This window comes from Cucurbita moschata, unplaced genomic scaffold (genome assembly GCF_002738365.1).
Source record: "Cucurbita moschata cultivar Rifu unplaced genomic scaffold, Cmos_1.0 Cmo_Scf00009, whole genome shotgun sequence".
Lineage (NCBI taxonomy): Eukaryota > Viridiplantae > Streptophyta > Magnoliopsida > Cucurbitales > Cucurbitaceae > Cucurbita > Cucurbita moschata.
In genome coordinates, this window is record NW_019268525.1 from 2082434 (window position 1) to 2097937 (window position 15504).

The window sequence follows — 15504 nt, forward strand, 5'->3', positions numbered from 1 at the left end:
TTTTTTTTTTTTTTTTTTTTTTGGATGTGGGGTTGACTTCTAGTTGGTGTTTTCTCAGCTATTTATCTTTAAGCTACCGAGGTCATGATATTGCTTGAAAGCAGAATGAATTACTAGTAGGAGGCACATAAAAAGCCATAGAAACTAACATAACAAGAAATGTTCGTATTTAAAAATTCTCTTATTTCTTTCGCGGGGGATCCTTTGGGGGAGAAAAATGGACTTTGTAATTTATATCGATGAAATGTGTCTCTTGTTTAAGCTAAATCAAAAAAGAAATGTTGAATAGATCAGAGTGTTTACCGGTAGCACATAAAATACAACCTCCAAGGCAATACCATGCATTGGTAGAGTTCCTTTTGAAGAAATAATATATATGAACGGGATTGAACGCCTTCAAGACACTGCGGTCATATATGACAAGGTTATAAATCCCAAGGCCTGCAAGAGTACAAAACCATATGAATAATGCAGGACCAACAGCGAGCCCCACTTTGCTAGTGCCATACTTCTGAACACTGAACAAAACTATAAGACAGGCAACTGAGATCATCACAGCCTCATCTGCAAAACAACAAGTAGTAAACAAAAATGATTGAGACCCAATATACATAGCAATAAGAAATAATTTAGAGAAATAAGGGCATAACCATCAACAGGATAGAGATTTTTATGAGCCACACTCAACCCAAGAAATTACATAAAACCGTCTCAAACTGACCAAGAATACACAAGGGAGAGTTGCTTAGAAATTCTAAGAAATTTCTTCATGAGTTTCAAATATACTCTACAAGTTTTGGAGAAGGTCAGAAATGATCGTATATAAAATATTCAAACTGATTTTAAAAGTATTCAATTGAAAAGAGGGGGGGAGAGATAGAGAGACTTTTTATACCAAGTACTTAACAAATACAAAAAATATACCAATGACTTGCCAAAATGTGTTCTTCTCATGTCGATGGTAACTCACAAATTGAATTAGGGGAAATAGTCTAGCCCTCAATTACATATCCATACACAAATCATAAGCCCAGATTTCACTGTTGCATAGTCATAGAACTCTGGACACTAACATGGAAATAGTATGAATTATAAACTGCAAGCTATAATAAAAACTAAATTAATTAATTAAAAAATCAAAGCAGCTGATTGTCTCTCATAAAATAGTTGGAAAAATGAATGGCTCAAGAAGATACTCCCTGAGTGTCATAAAACACTTCAAAATCTGTAATCATGTTGTGGTCTATCTAAATCAATTTCCATATAATAGGGATTGTACACAGTAAAAGATATTTGGGAAAGTCAAACAGGTTAAAAACTACCTTGGTTAATTGCGTCCACTGCAATCTTTAGTCCACCAACAGCTGACATTACTACAAGAGGAAAAACAGAAGGTCGTCCTTATTCAAAATTAGTAATAATAAATACACTCCTCAATACTCTAGCTCCATTATTGGTTTAGAAACATTTTCCAAATATAAGAGACAAGAAGTTGAAGGTATTCTAAACAGTAAAAGAAATGCTTTATGGAATAAAAGTGTAATTTCATTACCAGCAATAAGAGAATAAAAACGAAGCTACCAACTAATAATACAGGGAGAATAAGAGTTTGTCTGTCATCAGTTGGGGCCAAGGCCAAGATCACAATACATTTGATATAGCTTACATTGTCCCAATGCTGGAAGCATTAGAATTTTACCGAGCAGAAAAGAGGAGAGATAGAATATACAAACCCGACATTGCTGGTGTAACAACTCCATCAGCTATTACCATAGAAGTTCCAGCAAGAACGAGAATCAAAATAAGCTTCTTTAAAGTCAAGGAAGCCTCAAGTTTTTCCTTTATTTTTAGTGATCTTTCCAATTCAGCCGATGGCACCTTTAACCTAAAACTTGATATTCGGGTATCTGAAGGAAGTTGATTTGGGAGGAGACTGACCTTGGCATGTCTACAAATCAAAGAGTACAACGCAAAAGTACCACCTGCAAAAGTTGATGACTAAGAAAATCACACTTTATGCTTCATTGTATATTTGCATGCACAAAACGATAGAAACATTGGTGCTAAGACTTGACTATCTATTCCCTAAGACTTGACAAATGGCTATCTGGAACAGACATAAATTAGCAAATATTCACTACCTTCCGATGGAACCATCAAAATTTCTCCTCAAGGGCTCGGAAAATTTGGAGTTATGCATATTGCATATTACCTCAGTATAATCTATGACACCCCTAATTACTTGACCACCCTTCGGTATTTATATGCATGTTACTTTGGGTTGGAAGGCATAGGGATAAGAACTACACTAGACCAAAAAACACATGCAACTGAAGGATGATAAGGGTTCAAAACCGACTAGGAAATGGGAGAAATTACAAAAAGACACTCAACTAACCATTAGCAAAATAGTAGAACAATTTCAAAACTCCATGGACTTAAAGTGCATAAAGCTAACTAAAACCTCAGTGAGATTTCATCTGTATAAAGTACATACAGTTGGGTTTGGAAATGGAGAAGAGGGAGAGAGAGTGCATGATGTTTTTCTCTTAACATGTAATACCAGAAAAGTTATGGCCAGTATTCTTTTGCTAAGAGAATCAATTCATAATGAGAGATGAAAAGAAAAAAAAGGCCATACAAAAAACCAGGCTAAAACCAAATAAAGTTTCTAGAAAAAAGACACGTAAGTGTCAGCTATACATTGGATCCTTGAGGCAAACAAACAAACAGGGAGGAGCAGCAAATTTTGAGCGCTCCTTCAAGATAAGAGCTCACAAAAAAAATTCATCAATACACATAAATATGAGCATTCAAGGGGAGTAATTTTAAATACGTACACATAAGTTTAGAAAGCATACCTTCACCATCATCATTTGCCAGAAGAACAACAAGTACATACTTGACTAGTGAAATCAAGATTAAGGTGTAGATAACTAGAGATAATGCCCCAATAACATCTTCATCTCCATTAATAGGAACTTTGTTGAACATGACACTGAAGGTATATAGAGGGCTTGTCCCAACATCACCGAATACAACCCCAAGGGTCTGGAAAGCAAGACCGATTTTCTTCCCCACGCTGAAGTCCTGAAAATAAGTTACGTAAATTACAAATATTCTACTATTCCTCTAATAGCCCATGTGGATCAAATCATAATCCTTAACTCCTTTTTACGTAAAAGAATAAATAAAATAAAATGACATTTGCAAGATTTCTAGAACATGAAACTACAATAACCAGAGAAACAAGGAAGATGACGTCCCAAAAGTTCAAGAAACCCCTTGTTTCCCATCCTCCACACATTTCCAGTGTGGTCAAATCCCTAGATTAGTACACTACTATAGGTCTATTACAAAAAAGAAAAACACTGTATCATACCAAAGGCTGGGGGATAAGTGATCCAAGAATAAAAGGAGAAAAGTGAAACTAAAAGAGATCTCTCCAGTCGACATAGCATGGAAGAAAGCAATGTTAAAAGGAATGCCCAAGTCACCAGAGCCCAAAAAAGAGCATGGGAACTTTTGTGCTTCAAATACATTCATACCCAGGAATTTATGTTATAAAACTATCATTCCATCTAACTTAATATACGATTCAAAAAAGTTACAAATCTTGGACAAAACTTGTATAAGAAAATCCCGACCACTTGTGATAACTAAACACACTAACATAGAATGCAATACAGCCATTATCTCCATTTTAGCCCGCATGGAACAGACACTGACATCAAATCATCTATCAACTGAGTAAATAGTAACTCGGAATCTGGAGATAACCAATAATGCCACTAAATGTCCGGTTAACTACATATTACACTTTATTCTAGTTGCTAGGAAACAAAGATCACGACGTAAAATAAACTACAGCATGTGTTCCAGTTCAATCTCGCCCCCCTCATTTTCTCGGTAGCCAAACGGCAGATATACAAGATTTAGACCAAAAAAAAAAATCAACTCAAATAGAAAATTCATAGCACCTCGTAGTCATTTCTCTGCGCACCAGGGACCTCAAGGGCTTCGACATCGAATGAATCAATCCGCGGACCAGTGCGAATCAATTTCTGCTCAACATTATCTTCTTCCTCAGATTCCAAATCCAGACGATTCCGCTCTGCATCCTCGTCGTCGTCTTCCTCATCCTCGTCGTCGTCGATCTCCGATTGATCCTCATCCTGAAATACCCATCGCGATTCGATGGAATCCATTGAAGCAAGGCCACAATTGGTCTCGCCCCTCTCCAATTCACCCTCCGCCATAAGAGAGCACGGGAAATTGTTGAATCTTCAAAGATCGGAAGATGAGTGAAAAGAAACTGGAAGAAAGGATAAGGGATGGAGGGAATTGTGGGGCTGAAGGGTTTGGATTGGATCAAAGGGATTGGATTCAAATTGCTATAACTCGGAAGGCAGTGAATGAAAGGAAACGTGAAATGGTTGTTTTTTCAGGTGAAACGAAGTACGTTGGAAATGAGGAACACAGTTCGCGCGACTATGGAATCTCAATGAGAAAAGGAAGAACAAAAGAGAAAAAGAAAAAAACAACAAAAAAAACAAAAAAAGAAACAAAAAAGAAACAAAAAAAAAACAACTTTTATCTTTATAATAATATAAATTTTGCTTAGTTTATATATATAATATAATGAAAAAAAAAACGAATTGTTTTATAATTCAGGTTTTTATTTTTTTATTTTTTTATTTTTATCATTCATGGATGATTTAAATCACATTCATATTAAAAAAATATATAGTTTTAGTACTTTAATGGTAATATTTAATTACAAATTTTTGGTAATAAATTCCCGTGAAAATAAATTAGGAATTTTGTTGGATGTTCTCGTCCCCGCATCACTCCATGGACATCGTACTTATATTCAATAAAAATAAAATTTTAATTTTATCTATATATATGATATGATATGTCTTGGTCGTAGTAGTTGGATATCAATAATTATTTATCTTAACGTCTATTAATCATTAACCGTTATATTAGGAAAAAAAATTTATATATATATGTATAGGGTTAAGGGTTTATTAAAGTATATATTTTAATACATACAAAGGGTGGTTACGAAAAACACATGCTTTATTACTTTATTTTATTGTTTAATTTATTATCTTAATTATTTGATACATTTGAATTTCTTCCTCTGTCAACAAACAAGTCAGGATGGCCGAGTGGTCTAAGGCGCCAGACTCAAGTTCTGGTCCTCGTGAGAGGGCGTGGGTTCAAATCCCACTTCTGACAAATCATTTTAATTTTTCTTTATTTTACTGGCCAATAAATACAAACTCAGAAAAAAGAGAAATTAAATCAATAAACAAGTTAGGATGGCCGAGTGGTCTAAGGCGCCAGACTCAAGTTCTGGTCCTTGTGAGAGGGCGTGGGTTCAAATCCCACTTCTGACAATTTGTATTTTACTTATTTTATTGGGCTCGGCCCATTTAGTCTAGTATCCGGACCCACATTTGAGAGAGCAGTTGGGCCATTTTTTTTTCTATCAGTGAGCCTGACTCAAAAACCTTTAACCTATTTTTGAGACTCCATTTCCTGCAGGTTTAGTTGGGCCAGGCTAATTGATAAAAACGGCCCAAAAGCCCAATAAAAATAAAAAGAAATTAAAATCTGTGTCAGAAGTGGGATTTGAACCCACGCCCTCTCACGAGGACCAGAACTTGAGTCTGGCGCCTTAGACCACTCGGCCATCCTGACATTTTTGTTTTGAAATTTTATTTTATTACATTTTTTATTATTGTAATTTGACTTCATTATAAATTAGTCCTTATACTTCCTGAGAAAGCTGTTGAATTTCTATATCAAAGGCAAAATATTTACACTTTTTAATGCTCAGTTATGACATGAGCCTTGAGAGAAGGTGAAATGAAACTGAAAAATGAAGAAAATTAAGCTCATACCATCAATAAGAAGAAGGAAAGAACGTGAAGGGAAAAAAGAGTGAACTTCATCCACAATGAAAACGGATGAAGATCGAGTGAATTATTTGCTTCTAAGTTGTGAAGTATGTGGATAAAAAAACTTCAAGGTGATGACCCAAACAACTTGTCTAATATCAATAAGGTCAAAAAAGTGAAATCGAACAACATTTACATATTTTATAACTTTTTATTTTCGAGAAAAAAGAACAATTCAAACTACATGCAATCATATAGACCATATACCTAATAAACCAATCAAGGTCTTTATTGGACGTACATTCCGTAAATTCGTACAGTCTGTAAACTCGAGTGAAATTTGATGTATTTACAAATTACGACACATTACCTATAGCCATTTCCACTTCAGTGATATCCAAGAGGGGCTGCTGATTCTCTCAGTTCCTTTCCTTGAAAATGGATGTCCTGCCCACAAAAAGAACCAAAGTTACTCAATTGAATGAACCGTACAGAAAAGAAGCAAAGTTACTCACAGAAGCGAAATGGTTGACGTCACGGTGGTGCCCCTCATCGGCCCGAATCACGGTGATGACATCCTTCAGCCTTGCATCCTTAGGCAGCCGCCAGTAGTCGATGGCGATGGCGGGAGCGGGCACGTTCTCGATCTTCCCCTCGTTGATATCCTTCAAGTACTCAGTGTAAGAATGGATGGCTTCCTCCTCCAAATACCCAACAATTCTATGAGCCAATTTGGGGGACGTCAAGTAGAGCACAAAGAAGGCATTGAAAAACACTCCCTGCACTGTGATCACAAGCAGCCGCTCATACCACTTGGGCTGCACAAGCTCAATCATGGTCATTAGATGCATCCTTTCATTCTCTGCTTCTTCTAGCAGGGCCTTGATCCACCCCCCACTGTGCTGAAACTTCCTGAGAGATTTCAAGTGCAGCAGCATCCCGGCGACCATCCCCGGTACGGCTGCCACCGTCTCGAGCATCACTGCTCGACAACCATAGCGCCTCTGCACAACATAGAAGATCATGTGAATTCAAGGGACCAGCATGAATGAAGAACAAACATATCAGATAACCCACCTGGAAGAACAGATCTGTTGGGATTCGAAGAACCTTCACAACACGATAAGCAAATTTATCAAGAAAACATTTCGGCTCATGGTGCTTTCCAAGATCTATGGACAAATTCGCACTGTAAGTATCCCACGGCTGCGTTCATAGCAACAGTTTCAGAAACCTCATAAAGAATCCAATCAAAATACCCGAGAAAATGACACAAAATTTAAGCCAAAAGGCGAGCAGACATTTTATCAAACAGTTGGCGGGCAAGAATACAACGACCAAGAAGAACGAATTCATACCATAAAACAATTCCATGGCCATTCAGATCCATCTTCCCTTGTAATCCTCGGCCTGTAAATCCCCCAATAGCTAGAAACCAGAGCATTCTCCTTTTCCTTTTCCTTTTCCTTCTCTTTCCCCTGATTCTCAACGTTCTTCATCCCCTGTTCTTCCGCCACCGCCGTCGACGAGCTCATCATCCTCCGCCACTGAAACCCCTCATCCGCCACCGACGGATACCTCGTTCCCGGAGACGCCATCGCCGTCAAAGTAACCCTCAGACCACCACCACCGCCGCCGCCGCCGCCGCCGCTGACGCCACCGCCAAGACCGGCAACCGAACCAAATCTCCGGCTATTATTAGCCAGACCTCTCACAAAACTCCACATCACAATCCGATTCATCGCTAGTGAATAACGAATGGACCAAAATCCTTCCCGTTAATTCTCCGATTGGCCATGGACTCATGACCAGTCCGTTATAAGTAATGGTCTTAGAGGAACCAACCAACAGCGGCTATAATCCCGTGCTTCGCGGTTCCAGTGCGACGGTTGATTATATTCGACCCAAATAATCTTCGACGCTTCCTGTAAGCCGTCGAGATTTCGAGGAAGCCCAAGAACCAGAGGATTAAAACAAGAGCCACCCAATTGAATTTTGTTTAATTTTAATAATAATCTCTGGATTGGCGGCTGTTTAGAGGAATAATTGGGTCTTTTATGAGTCAAATGTGTTTCTTCATTTTCAGTCAACGGTCAGCCGCCATATATCGTCGTTGACCGTTGTATCTTTTTTTTATTATTATTATTTAGGAAAATCAAAATTTTACCCTCAAATATAGATGTAAAAATTTGTTTGTCTAATAATTATTGAATACAAAAGTGAAATATATTTATATTTTTTCATAAAGTTTTATTGGTTTTTTTTTTCAATTTGGATGGGGTTGATTTTCACAGATCTGAAACATGTTTGACATTTTATTGATCAGGTCAACCTAACAAAAAAAAACTAGAGTTATAATCCAACGTAATTTTAGATTTAAAAAAAAAAGAATAATATTTAACTTTATAATTTATATCAATGATTCGTTATGATTTTGTAAATATTTGATATTTTAATTTTATGAGAATTTTGTTACTGAAGTAATGCGTGTTGTAGATAAGTATAATTTTTTGAAAATTGAAAAAAGATAACCCAACCCGACAACTAACCCAACATGTATAGGTTTGGTTGGGTTCAATGGTGAACTATATTCGAGTTACTTGAGTCATCATCCTTAACCAATTCAAAATTTTCGAATTGATTTTAAACAAAATTATAGTCTAACTCATATGCACTCCTTCATACATGTAGAATTAAATTTTATATTTTACTATAAAATTTTAATTTATTAAATTGGACTTTAAATTCAAATTAGTGTTGAAATTTTGACATAATATTCAATTTATGCAAATTCACATATTAATTTTAACAAAAAAAAAACATGTAGATATTTATCTAAATTTCAAATCTAATTTAATGCAAATTAAAATTTATTATTTATAGTATCTGTGGGGCCCATCGAGATATACAACAGGAGATTCGGGTCGGGCGGAATCATTTCATTTCGGGCAGTTTGTGATCTGTCGTGAATTATTTGCCTCTTTTGACCGGTCTTTATCAAAAGACGATTTTACCCCTGTAATTATTACTCAAATTCTTTTCATTCCTATAATTAAAAATAGAAAAGTTGTCGAGAAAACTATTTAAAAATAATAATAAATAATTAAAAATAAATAAACACTTTTACCTAATTTATCGATTATTAATTTTTTTTATTTAATATTATACTTTAAAAAATATGTAATTAATATTACACTTGGCGTTCTAGATGGTAGACACGTGTAAGACAGCTGGTTGGCAACCTGAAACCGGCGAATCTCTGGACCAAAACGAATTCAAATTGAATTCTTTCTTTCCTTTTTAATAGAAAAAATACAAATTAACCTAAAAAATAGGTAAGAATATAGCTTATTTTATTTTATTTTATTTTAAATAATAATAAATAAAGTAATGGCCTTTAAAATAACAATAATTTTATGGGCCTTTGCAAACGAGCCCATCCACAATATATGGGCTCGGGCCTCTAGAACAATTAATATTAAATATTAAAAAAAAAACAAATAGAATTTACTTTAATTATTAATAAATATATTATTAATCTCGTTTAATTGATTGGTTGAGTAATTTCTAAATAAGTTTGGAATTAAAAATGAAATTATTTTTTTAAAACTTGTAAATTTTAAAGAGAATAGTTGATATTTGAGGGATTAAATACGATTTTATTTAATTAATAATATGATATATTTTTTTATAATATAAAATTTAATAAATCTTGAGACTTTAAAATAGAAATTAATTTAAATTAGAATTAAATTTTAAATTTGTTTAAATTATAAAAAATAAAAAAATGACGTCAATTTTATTAATCAAAATATCATGGGTAGTTGTCAAATTATTTAAATGTCTTTTCAATTGATGACGAAATCTTCTTTGAATTTTCTTTGCTTCTAATTAGTTTGGTCTAGAAATTTAATTATATTAAATGTATAGAACAATACTAGTAAGTAATGTCATTATTATAGCATTAATACTCGAGTAAATCTTAGAATCATATTAATATGAAAATAACGATCAATTTGAATTAGGTTGAATTCAAATAGATGAAAATTTAATAAATTGGGTCGGTAATTTTCAAATATAAATTACATATTTTTATTTAATTTCATAACTATTTTTTTAATATCTATTTTAAAAAATACTTAAAATAATTTTAATTATTTAAAAATAATTTAAGGGTGCGCTAAATTTTTATAAATTAATATTTTATCTGAAAAAATAAAATTTTAAATGATGATCGGAATAATTCACTCCCCAACCCAACTTAAGAAATATATTGTTACGTAGACGTGAGTTAATTATTTAATGAGGTTATTTAGATTTAAAATTTTATCGAACATTTGGGTTAGGTCTAAAAATATTCAAACTCGATAACCCAATTTACACGCCATAAAAATAAATAGAAATTTTATAAAAATTAAAAATATTTGTAATGAATAAAATTAAAAAAAAAAAAAGTAAATTTCTCATTGACTGAAAAAGAAATTAAATTTTGATGAAAAAAAAAATACAAATTGACTTTCACAAAGTTGTGGCTCCCACCCCCATCAGAATGCACGTGAGAACCCAAACAAATTTTCTTCCATGTGAAATTCCAATTTTACCCCTAATTTGACTTTTCACTCTAATCTCGAAATAACTATTTGACCCTATTATATCTAATAGTAAGGACCATAATTTGAAACTATTCTCTCCGGTCTCGTTCCTTTATCATTTCATACATCGCTTAGCATCTTCTGTTGGCGGCTAGTATATAGTTAGTCGATACTTATTCTCTAGATATCGTAGTTGTTTCTTCTCCAAGAAACAAAGTTCACAAATAGTAAGCCTTCTACCTCCAAGCAACATTGCTCCATTAGATTTTCACCCAAATATAGGTTGAAACTATTATCGATTTACTTACAAATTTTCCATGTTTGAATAGGAACTTAAAAGAAAAAGTAATCTTTATGGGATTTTTAAAATGGGTTTTTAAGATTAGTTTGAAATAGCACACACAAAAGGAAGAAAATGAAAGGGGGAATCATCCCTTGAGAAGTTATTTACTAAGCAACGAACTGTAATAAACAAAAAGGAAAACAATGATGAAGGTGAAGGAAAAAGATAGAAAAGTGAAGCAGAAAGAGGGCACAGTGTCAGTAAACAATTAACAATTGGGTGGAAAAAAGAAGGGAAAAAAAGATGGGAGGAGCACTAAAAATCAAAGTCAATAAGGGAAAGCTCTGCCCCCTCTTGGTAATACTCTCCATTTCCTCTCCCTTATTGCGATTTATTTCTTTTCCCACCGCGTGGACTTAACCCCCCAACAGAACTAGAACGGTTTCATAAAACTTCATCGATTCCTTCTTCAATCCATACTTATTTTTGGTCTTTTTCTTCGCAATACACTTGATTGTATCTAAGACGTCTCTTTCCAGGACGAATTAATCAATAATTCGGGCTCTGGGGTTGTTCTATTTTCTTGTTTACTTCCAATTTTCGACAACTTGTTGATCGGTAAGGCGAATTCCGGGCTACCCTTTTGGTGTTCTATGTTTGTTCTTGTGATTCCCTTGTTTTTTTGGTGTTTATGGGATGATTTTGATCGTGGGTCTTTACCGTTTGGTTGATCGGAACTGTTTTTTTGGATTTGCAGTTTGTGGGATTCTGTGATTCTTCCCTCTTCTTGTGGGGTTTCCTTTGAAATTTAAGTGGATGATTGTTGAAAGGGGAAAGAAGGTGAAGTGGGAAGAATAAATTGTATGGATAACTTATGCTGCTTCAATTCTGTGTATTCTCAGGTAGTAATATCTTTACCTTTGTCTGGTTTTATGTTAAATTCATAGTAATATGTGTTGATTTCTGTAGAACTCTGTGAGATGGTTGTCTCTTAGTTTCTGATCGGTTCTATGTTCTATCTTTGAGCTCAAGAACATCATGTTGAGGTCCAAAATGGACTTATTCTGGGTTAATTATTTACAGATATGTTGTTAACTTTGTAGATAGCTCCTCCTATTTAGGTTTGTTTGAACATGGAAACTGAGTTTTTGGTTTTGGATTATGAACTGGTTCAGTTTTTGATTTTATGCATCATGGTAAACGAACTCCGCTTTGTTCCTTGAAGTTTAAAGTTGGTGTTACTTGATGCCTGTTTGTTCTGTTGAGGTTTTGCAATTTGATGAGTAGACTGGAAAGGGTCGGAACCTTTCTCCGTTCCTAGTTTCTCGTTGTTCGTATATACCTCAATGAGGATATATACAGTTTGAAAGTTAAGGTGTGAGATCCCACATCGATTGGAGAGAGGAACGAGTACCAGCGAGGATGTTGGGTCTCGAAGGGGGTGGATTGTGAGATCCCATATCGATTGGAGAGAGGAACGAGTGTCAGCGAGGATGCTGGGCCTCGAAGGGGAGTGAGGGGGATTGTGAGATCCCACGTCGATTGGAGAGGGGAACGAAACATTCTTTATAAGGGTGTGGAAACCTTTCCCTAGCAGACGCGTTTTAAAAACCTTGAAAGGAAGCCTGAAAGGGAAAACCCAAAACAGCCTATTTGTTAGCGGTGAGCTTGAGCTTTTACAAATGGTATTAGAGCCAGTCACTGGACGGTGCGAGGCATTGGTCGGAGTAGGGCTAGACCCTCTCCATAGTAGATGCGTTTTATGTTGCTTTTGATGGGGGAGTTTTCACTAGCATGTCGATATTTCGATCATGCACGTTTACTTAAAACATTCGATTCCTTATTTCATTTTGATATTACTATTTATGAGCATGAAAGATTTATATGGAATTGGGATGCCTCCCCGTTGCGTTTAGTTTGTAGGAGGACGTTCGTCATGTAGCTCCGGAAAGGGCCGGGGCAATCAATGCCCTGCGAAATATGGTTTTAGTTTGGTAAAAGGCAAGGCAAATCATCCCATGGAAGATTATCATGTTGCTAAATTTATCACAGTGCATGGCCAGGAGCTTGGCCTCTTTGCTATATATGATGGGCACTTAGGAGATAGCGTACCAGCCTATCTACAGAAGCATCTATTTCCCAATATTCTCAAGGATGTAAGTCATTATTGGAAAAGCTCGTTTCGGAATAACAATGTGTTAATCGTCACGAATGCTAGTTAGAAAGATATTTACTGACATCTCGACACAAACTCTTGTGATTTCTTCAGGAGGAATTCTGGTCGAATCCGCGTAGCTCTATCTTTAAGGCGTATGAGACGACAGACCAAGCAATACTCTCGCACAGTCCTGACTTGGGAAGAGGTGGATCCACTGCTGTCACTGCAATTTTAATAAACGGTCAAAAATTATGGGTGGCTAATGTCGGAGATTCACGAGCAGTCCTTTCGAAAAGAGGGCAGGAAGTACAAATGTCTGTCGATCACGAACCGAACACTGAGCGTGGAAGCATCGAGGACAGAGGTGGCTTTGTCTCTAACATGCCAGGTCTGGTAATGCATTGATGTATTCTCATGAATGCCAAATTCTGCTACTTCTTGTTGAAGATAGGATCTAGAAAACTATGAATCAGTGAAGACAAGTCCTCTGTTTTCTTGATCTCTTTCGTTTAACATATTCCAACTATAATGCAAAGTGAAACCCGAAACGGTTGGAGAGGAGAACAAAACATGCCTTATAAGGGTGTAGAAACCTCTCCTTAATAGACACGTTTTAGAAACTTTGAGGGAAAGCCCGAAACGGAAACCCAAAGAGGACAATATCTGCTAGCGGTGGGCTTAGGCTGTTACAAATGGTATTAGAGCTAGACACTGAGCGGTGTGCCAGCGAGGACGCTGGGCCCCTAAGGGGGATGGATTGTGAGATTCCACATCGGTTGGAGAGTGAAACAAAACATTCCTTATAAGGGTGTGGAAACCTCTCCCTAGTAGACGCGTTTTTAAACATTGAGGGGAAGCCTAATAGAGAAAGCCCAAAGAGGACAATATCTACTAACGGTGAGGTTGGGTTGTTACAAATGGTATTAGTGCTAGACACTGAATGGTGTGCCATGACGCCGACCTCAAAAGGGGGTGAATTGTGAGATCCTACATTGGTTAGAGAGGGGAACGAAGCATTCCATGTGTGGAAACCTCTCTCTAATAGACACGTTTTAAAACTTTGAGGGAAAGCCCGAAAGGAAAAGCCCAAAGAGGATAATATCTGCTAGCGGTGGCCTTTGACTGTATTGTGAATCATACGTACACGAAGGGTAGGAGTCACATCTACTCTCTGCATCTTTTGTTGTCATACAGTCTAAGCTTGCTATTTTAGTAGTCTAACTTGACAATATTTTGATTGCTTTATAACTTGTCATATTAGGAGATGTTGCTAGAGTGAACGGGCAACTCGCAGTTTCTCGAGCGTTTGGCGACAAGAACCTCAAAACACACTTACGATCTGATCCCGACATAAAGAACGCCGATATCAACTCTGACACCGAGCTTCTAATCTTAGCAAGCGATGGTCTATGGAAGGTGATTATGATTGTTTCCCATCAACTACAACAAATATCCATTTTGAATCTCTAGTTTCTTCTCAAAATTTTATTCGAAATTCAGGTCATGTCGAATCAAGAAGCCGTGGACATAGCGAGAAGAACTAAAGATCCCCAGAGGGCAGCAAAGCAACTAGCAGCAGAAGCACTGAAACGGGAAAGCAAAGACGACATCTCGATCATCGTCGTTCGTTTCAAAGGGTAAAACTCGTGTCGAGCTAAAGTTTATTACCATTACTTGTGTGTTGGGGGTGTTCTATAATCCATGGCATTCAACTCTACAGTCTTTAAGCCATCCACAGTAAAGAAAAACCTGCATAAATTTCAATATCTCCATATTCTCCCCCGCAACAAGGAAAAAAAGAACGCATCTCTGTTGTATAATATGATGTTCTTGCTCTGAATTGGGGATAGTTTGGTCTTTTCACATGATTTCTTTTTTGATGATCTGTAGATCCATGTATACCTTCTTCATTTTTCTGTAACTTTTTGTGAACTTATGAAACAGTTTGGAACTCTAGGCTTGGCCTTTGGGTCTCCATGGAACACCTGCTTGACATGTATGCAACTATTGTAATAGATTGATAAGCTTTTTGGTTGACATATCCCAATTCTCGAGTCCTGTTTAAGGGGCAATATCGGTATTGTAATGTAGCGGAAAGAATCTACCTTTTCAAGCTAATATATCGCCTATCCCATTAGGTGGTAGTTATTGTCGTCGTCCTCGTTTCATGAGAATAGTCGATGTGTGTCCAAGCTGAGTTGGACACGTTATTTAGTCGTCTTTATGATTTGATAAAGACGAGAAAATGTGTGAGATCCCACATCGGTTGGAGAGGAGAACAGAACATTCTTTACAAGGGTATGGAAATCTCTCTCTAATAGACGCTTAGACACGTAGGAGGTAGTTGTTGTCGTCGTTGTTTCATGAGAATAGTCGATGTGTGTCTAAGTTGACTTGGACACACTATTTAATCGTCTTTACAACTTGATAAAGACGAGAAAATGTGTGAGATCTCACATCGGTTGGAGAGGGGAACAAAACATTCTTAGTAAGGGTGTGGAAACCTCTCCCTAACAGGTGCTTGGACACGTAGGTGGTAGTTGTTGTCGTCGTTTCATG

The 15504-nt window shown here is 36.2% G+C and overlaps 3 protein-coding genes and 3 non-coding genes across 7 annotated transcripts in view; 3 read left to right on the plus strand and 3 right to left on the minus strand.

Annotated features, from left to right (window-relative positions):
- The window catches only part of LOC111447245 (potassium transporter 7-like), a 9375-nt gene extending 4838 nt beyond the window's left edge, over nt 1-4537 (minus strand). The window contains exons 1-5 of the mRNA XM_023086289.1: nt 3981-4537; nt 2862-3090; nt 1734-1982; nt 1323-1373; nt 304-564 (exon numbers count right to left, since the gene is read on the minus strand). Of these exons, the coding sequence (XP_022942057.1) occupies nt 304-564; nt 1323-1373; nt 1734-1982; nt 2862-3090; nt 3981-4259 (1069 nt within the window). The 5' untranslated portion in view covers nt 4260-4537. The remainder of the gene's footprint in view (nt 1-303; nt 565-1322; nt 1374-1733; nt 1983-2861; nt 3091-3980) is intronic.
- Nucleotides 4538-5163: 626 nt separating this feature from the next.
- On the plus strand, nt 5164-5247 carry TRNAL-CAA. Its single transcript has one exon. It is a non-coding gene; the product is annotated as a tRNA-Leu (tRNA).
- Nucleotides 5248-5324: 77 nt separating this feature from the next.
- Nucleotides 5325-5408, plus strand: TRNAL-CAA. Its single transcript has one exon. It is a non-coding gene; the product is annotated as a tRNA-Leu (tRNA).
- Nucleotides 5409-5628: 220 nt separating this feature from the next.
- On the minus strand, nt 5629-5712 carry TRNAL-CAA. The gene has a single exon. It is a non-coding gene; the product is annotated as a tRNA-Leu (tRNA).
- A 335-nt stretch (nt 5713-6047) lies between these two features.
- LOC111447902 (ubiquinol oxidase, mitochondrial-like) lies at nt 6048-7848 on the minus strand. The gene is made up of 4 exons (XM_023087279.1): nt 7271-7848; nt 6990-7118; nt 6428-6916; nt 6048-6359 (listed from the first exon to the last, which is right to left on the minus strand). The coding sequence occupies exons 1-4, from the start codon at nt 7652-7654 to the stop codon at nt 6300-6302; spliced, it is 1062 nt and encodes a 353-aa protein (XP_022943047.1). The 5' UTR covers nt 7655-7848; the 3' UTR covers nt 6048-6299.
- Nucleotides 7849-11004: 3156 nt separating this feature from the next.
- Nucleotides 11005-14984, plus strand: LOC111447702 (probable protein phosphatase 2C 9). Of its 2 annotated transcripts, none has more exons than XM_023086994.1 (6): nt 11005-11144; nt 11545-11689; nt 12704-12943; nt 13057-13333; nt 14207-14361; nt 14446-14984. In XM_023086994.1, exons 2-6 carry the CDS (start codon nt 11651-11653, stop codon nt 14584-14586), a joined length of 852 nt encoding a protein of 283 aa, XP_022942762.1. In that variant the 5' UTR covers nt 11005-11144; nt 11545-11650; the 3' UTR covers nt 14587-14984. The 2 variants fall into 2 exon arrangements, with proteins under 2 accessions (XP_022942762.1, XP_022942760.1); XM_023086992.1 differs by lacking the exon at nt 11005-11144 and adding an exon at nt 11151-11405.
- The last annotated feature ends 520 nt before the right edge of the window (nt 14985-15504 follow it).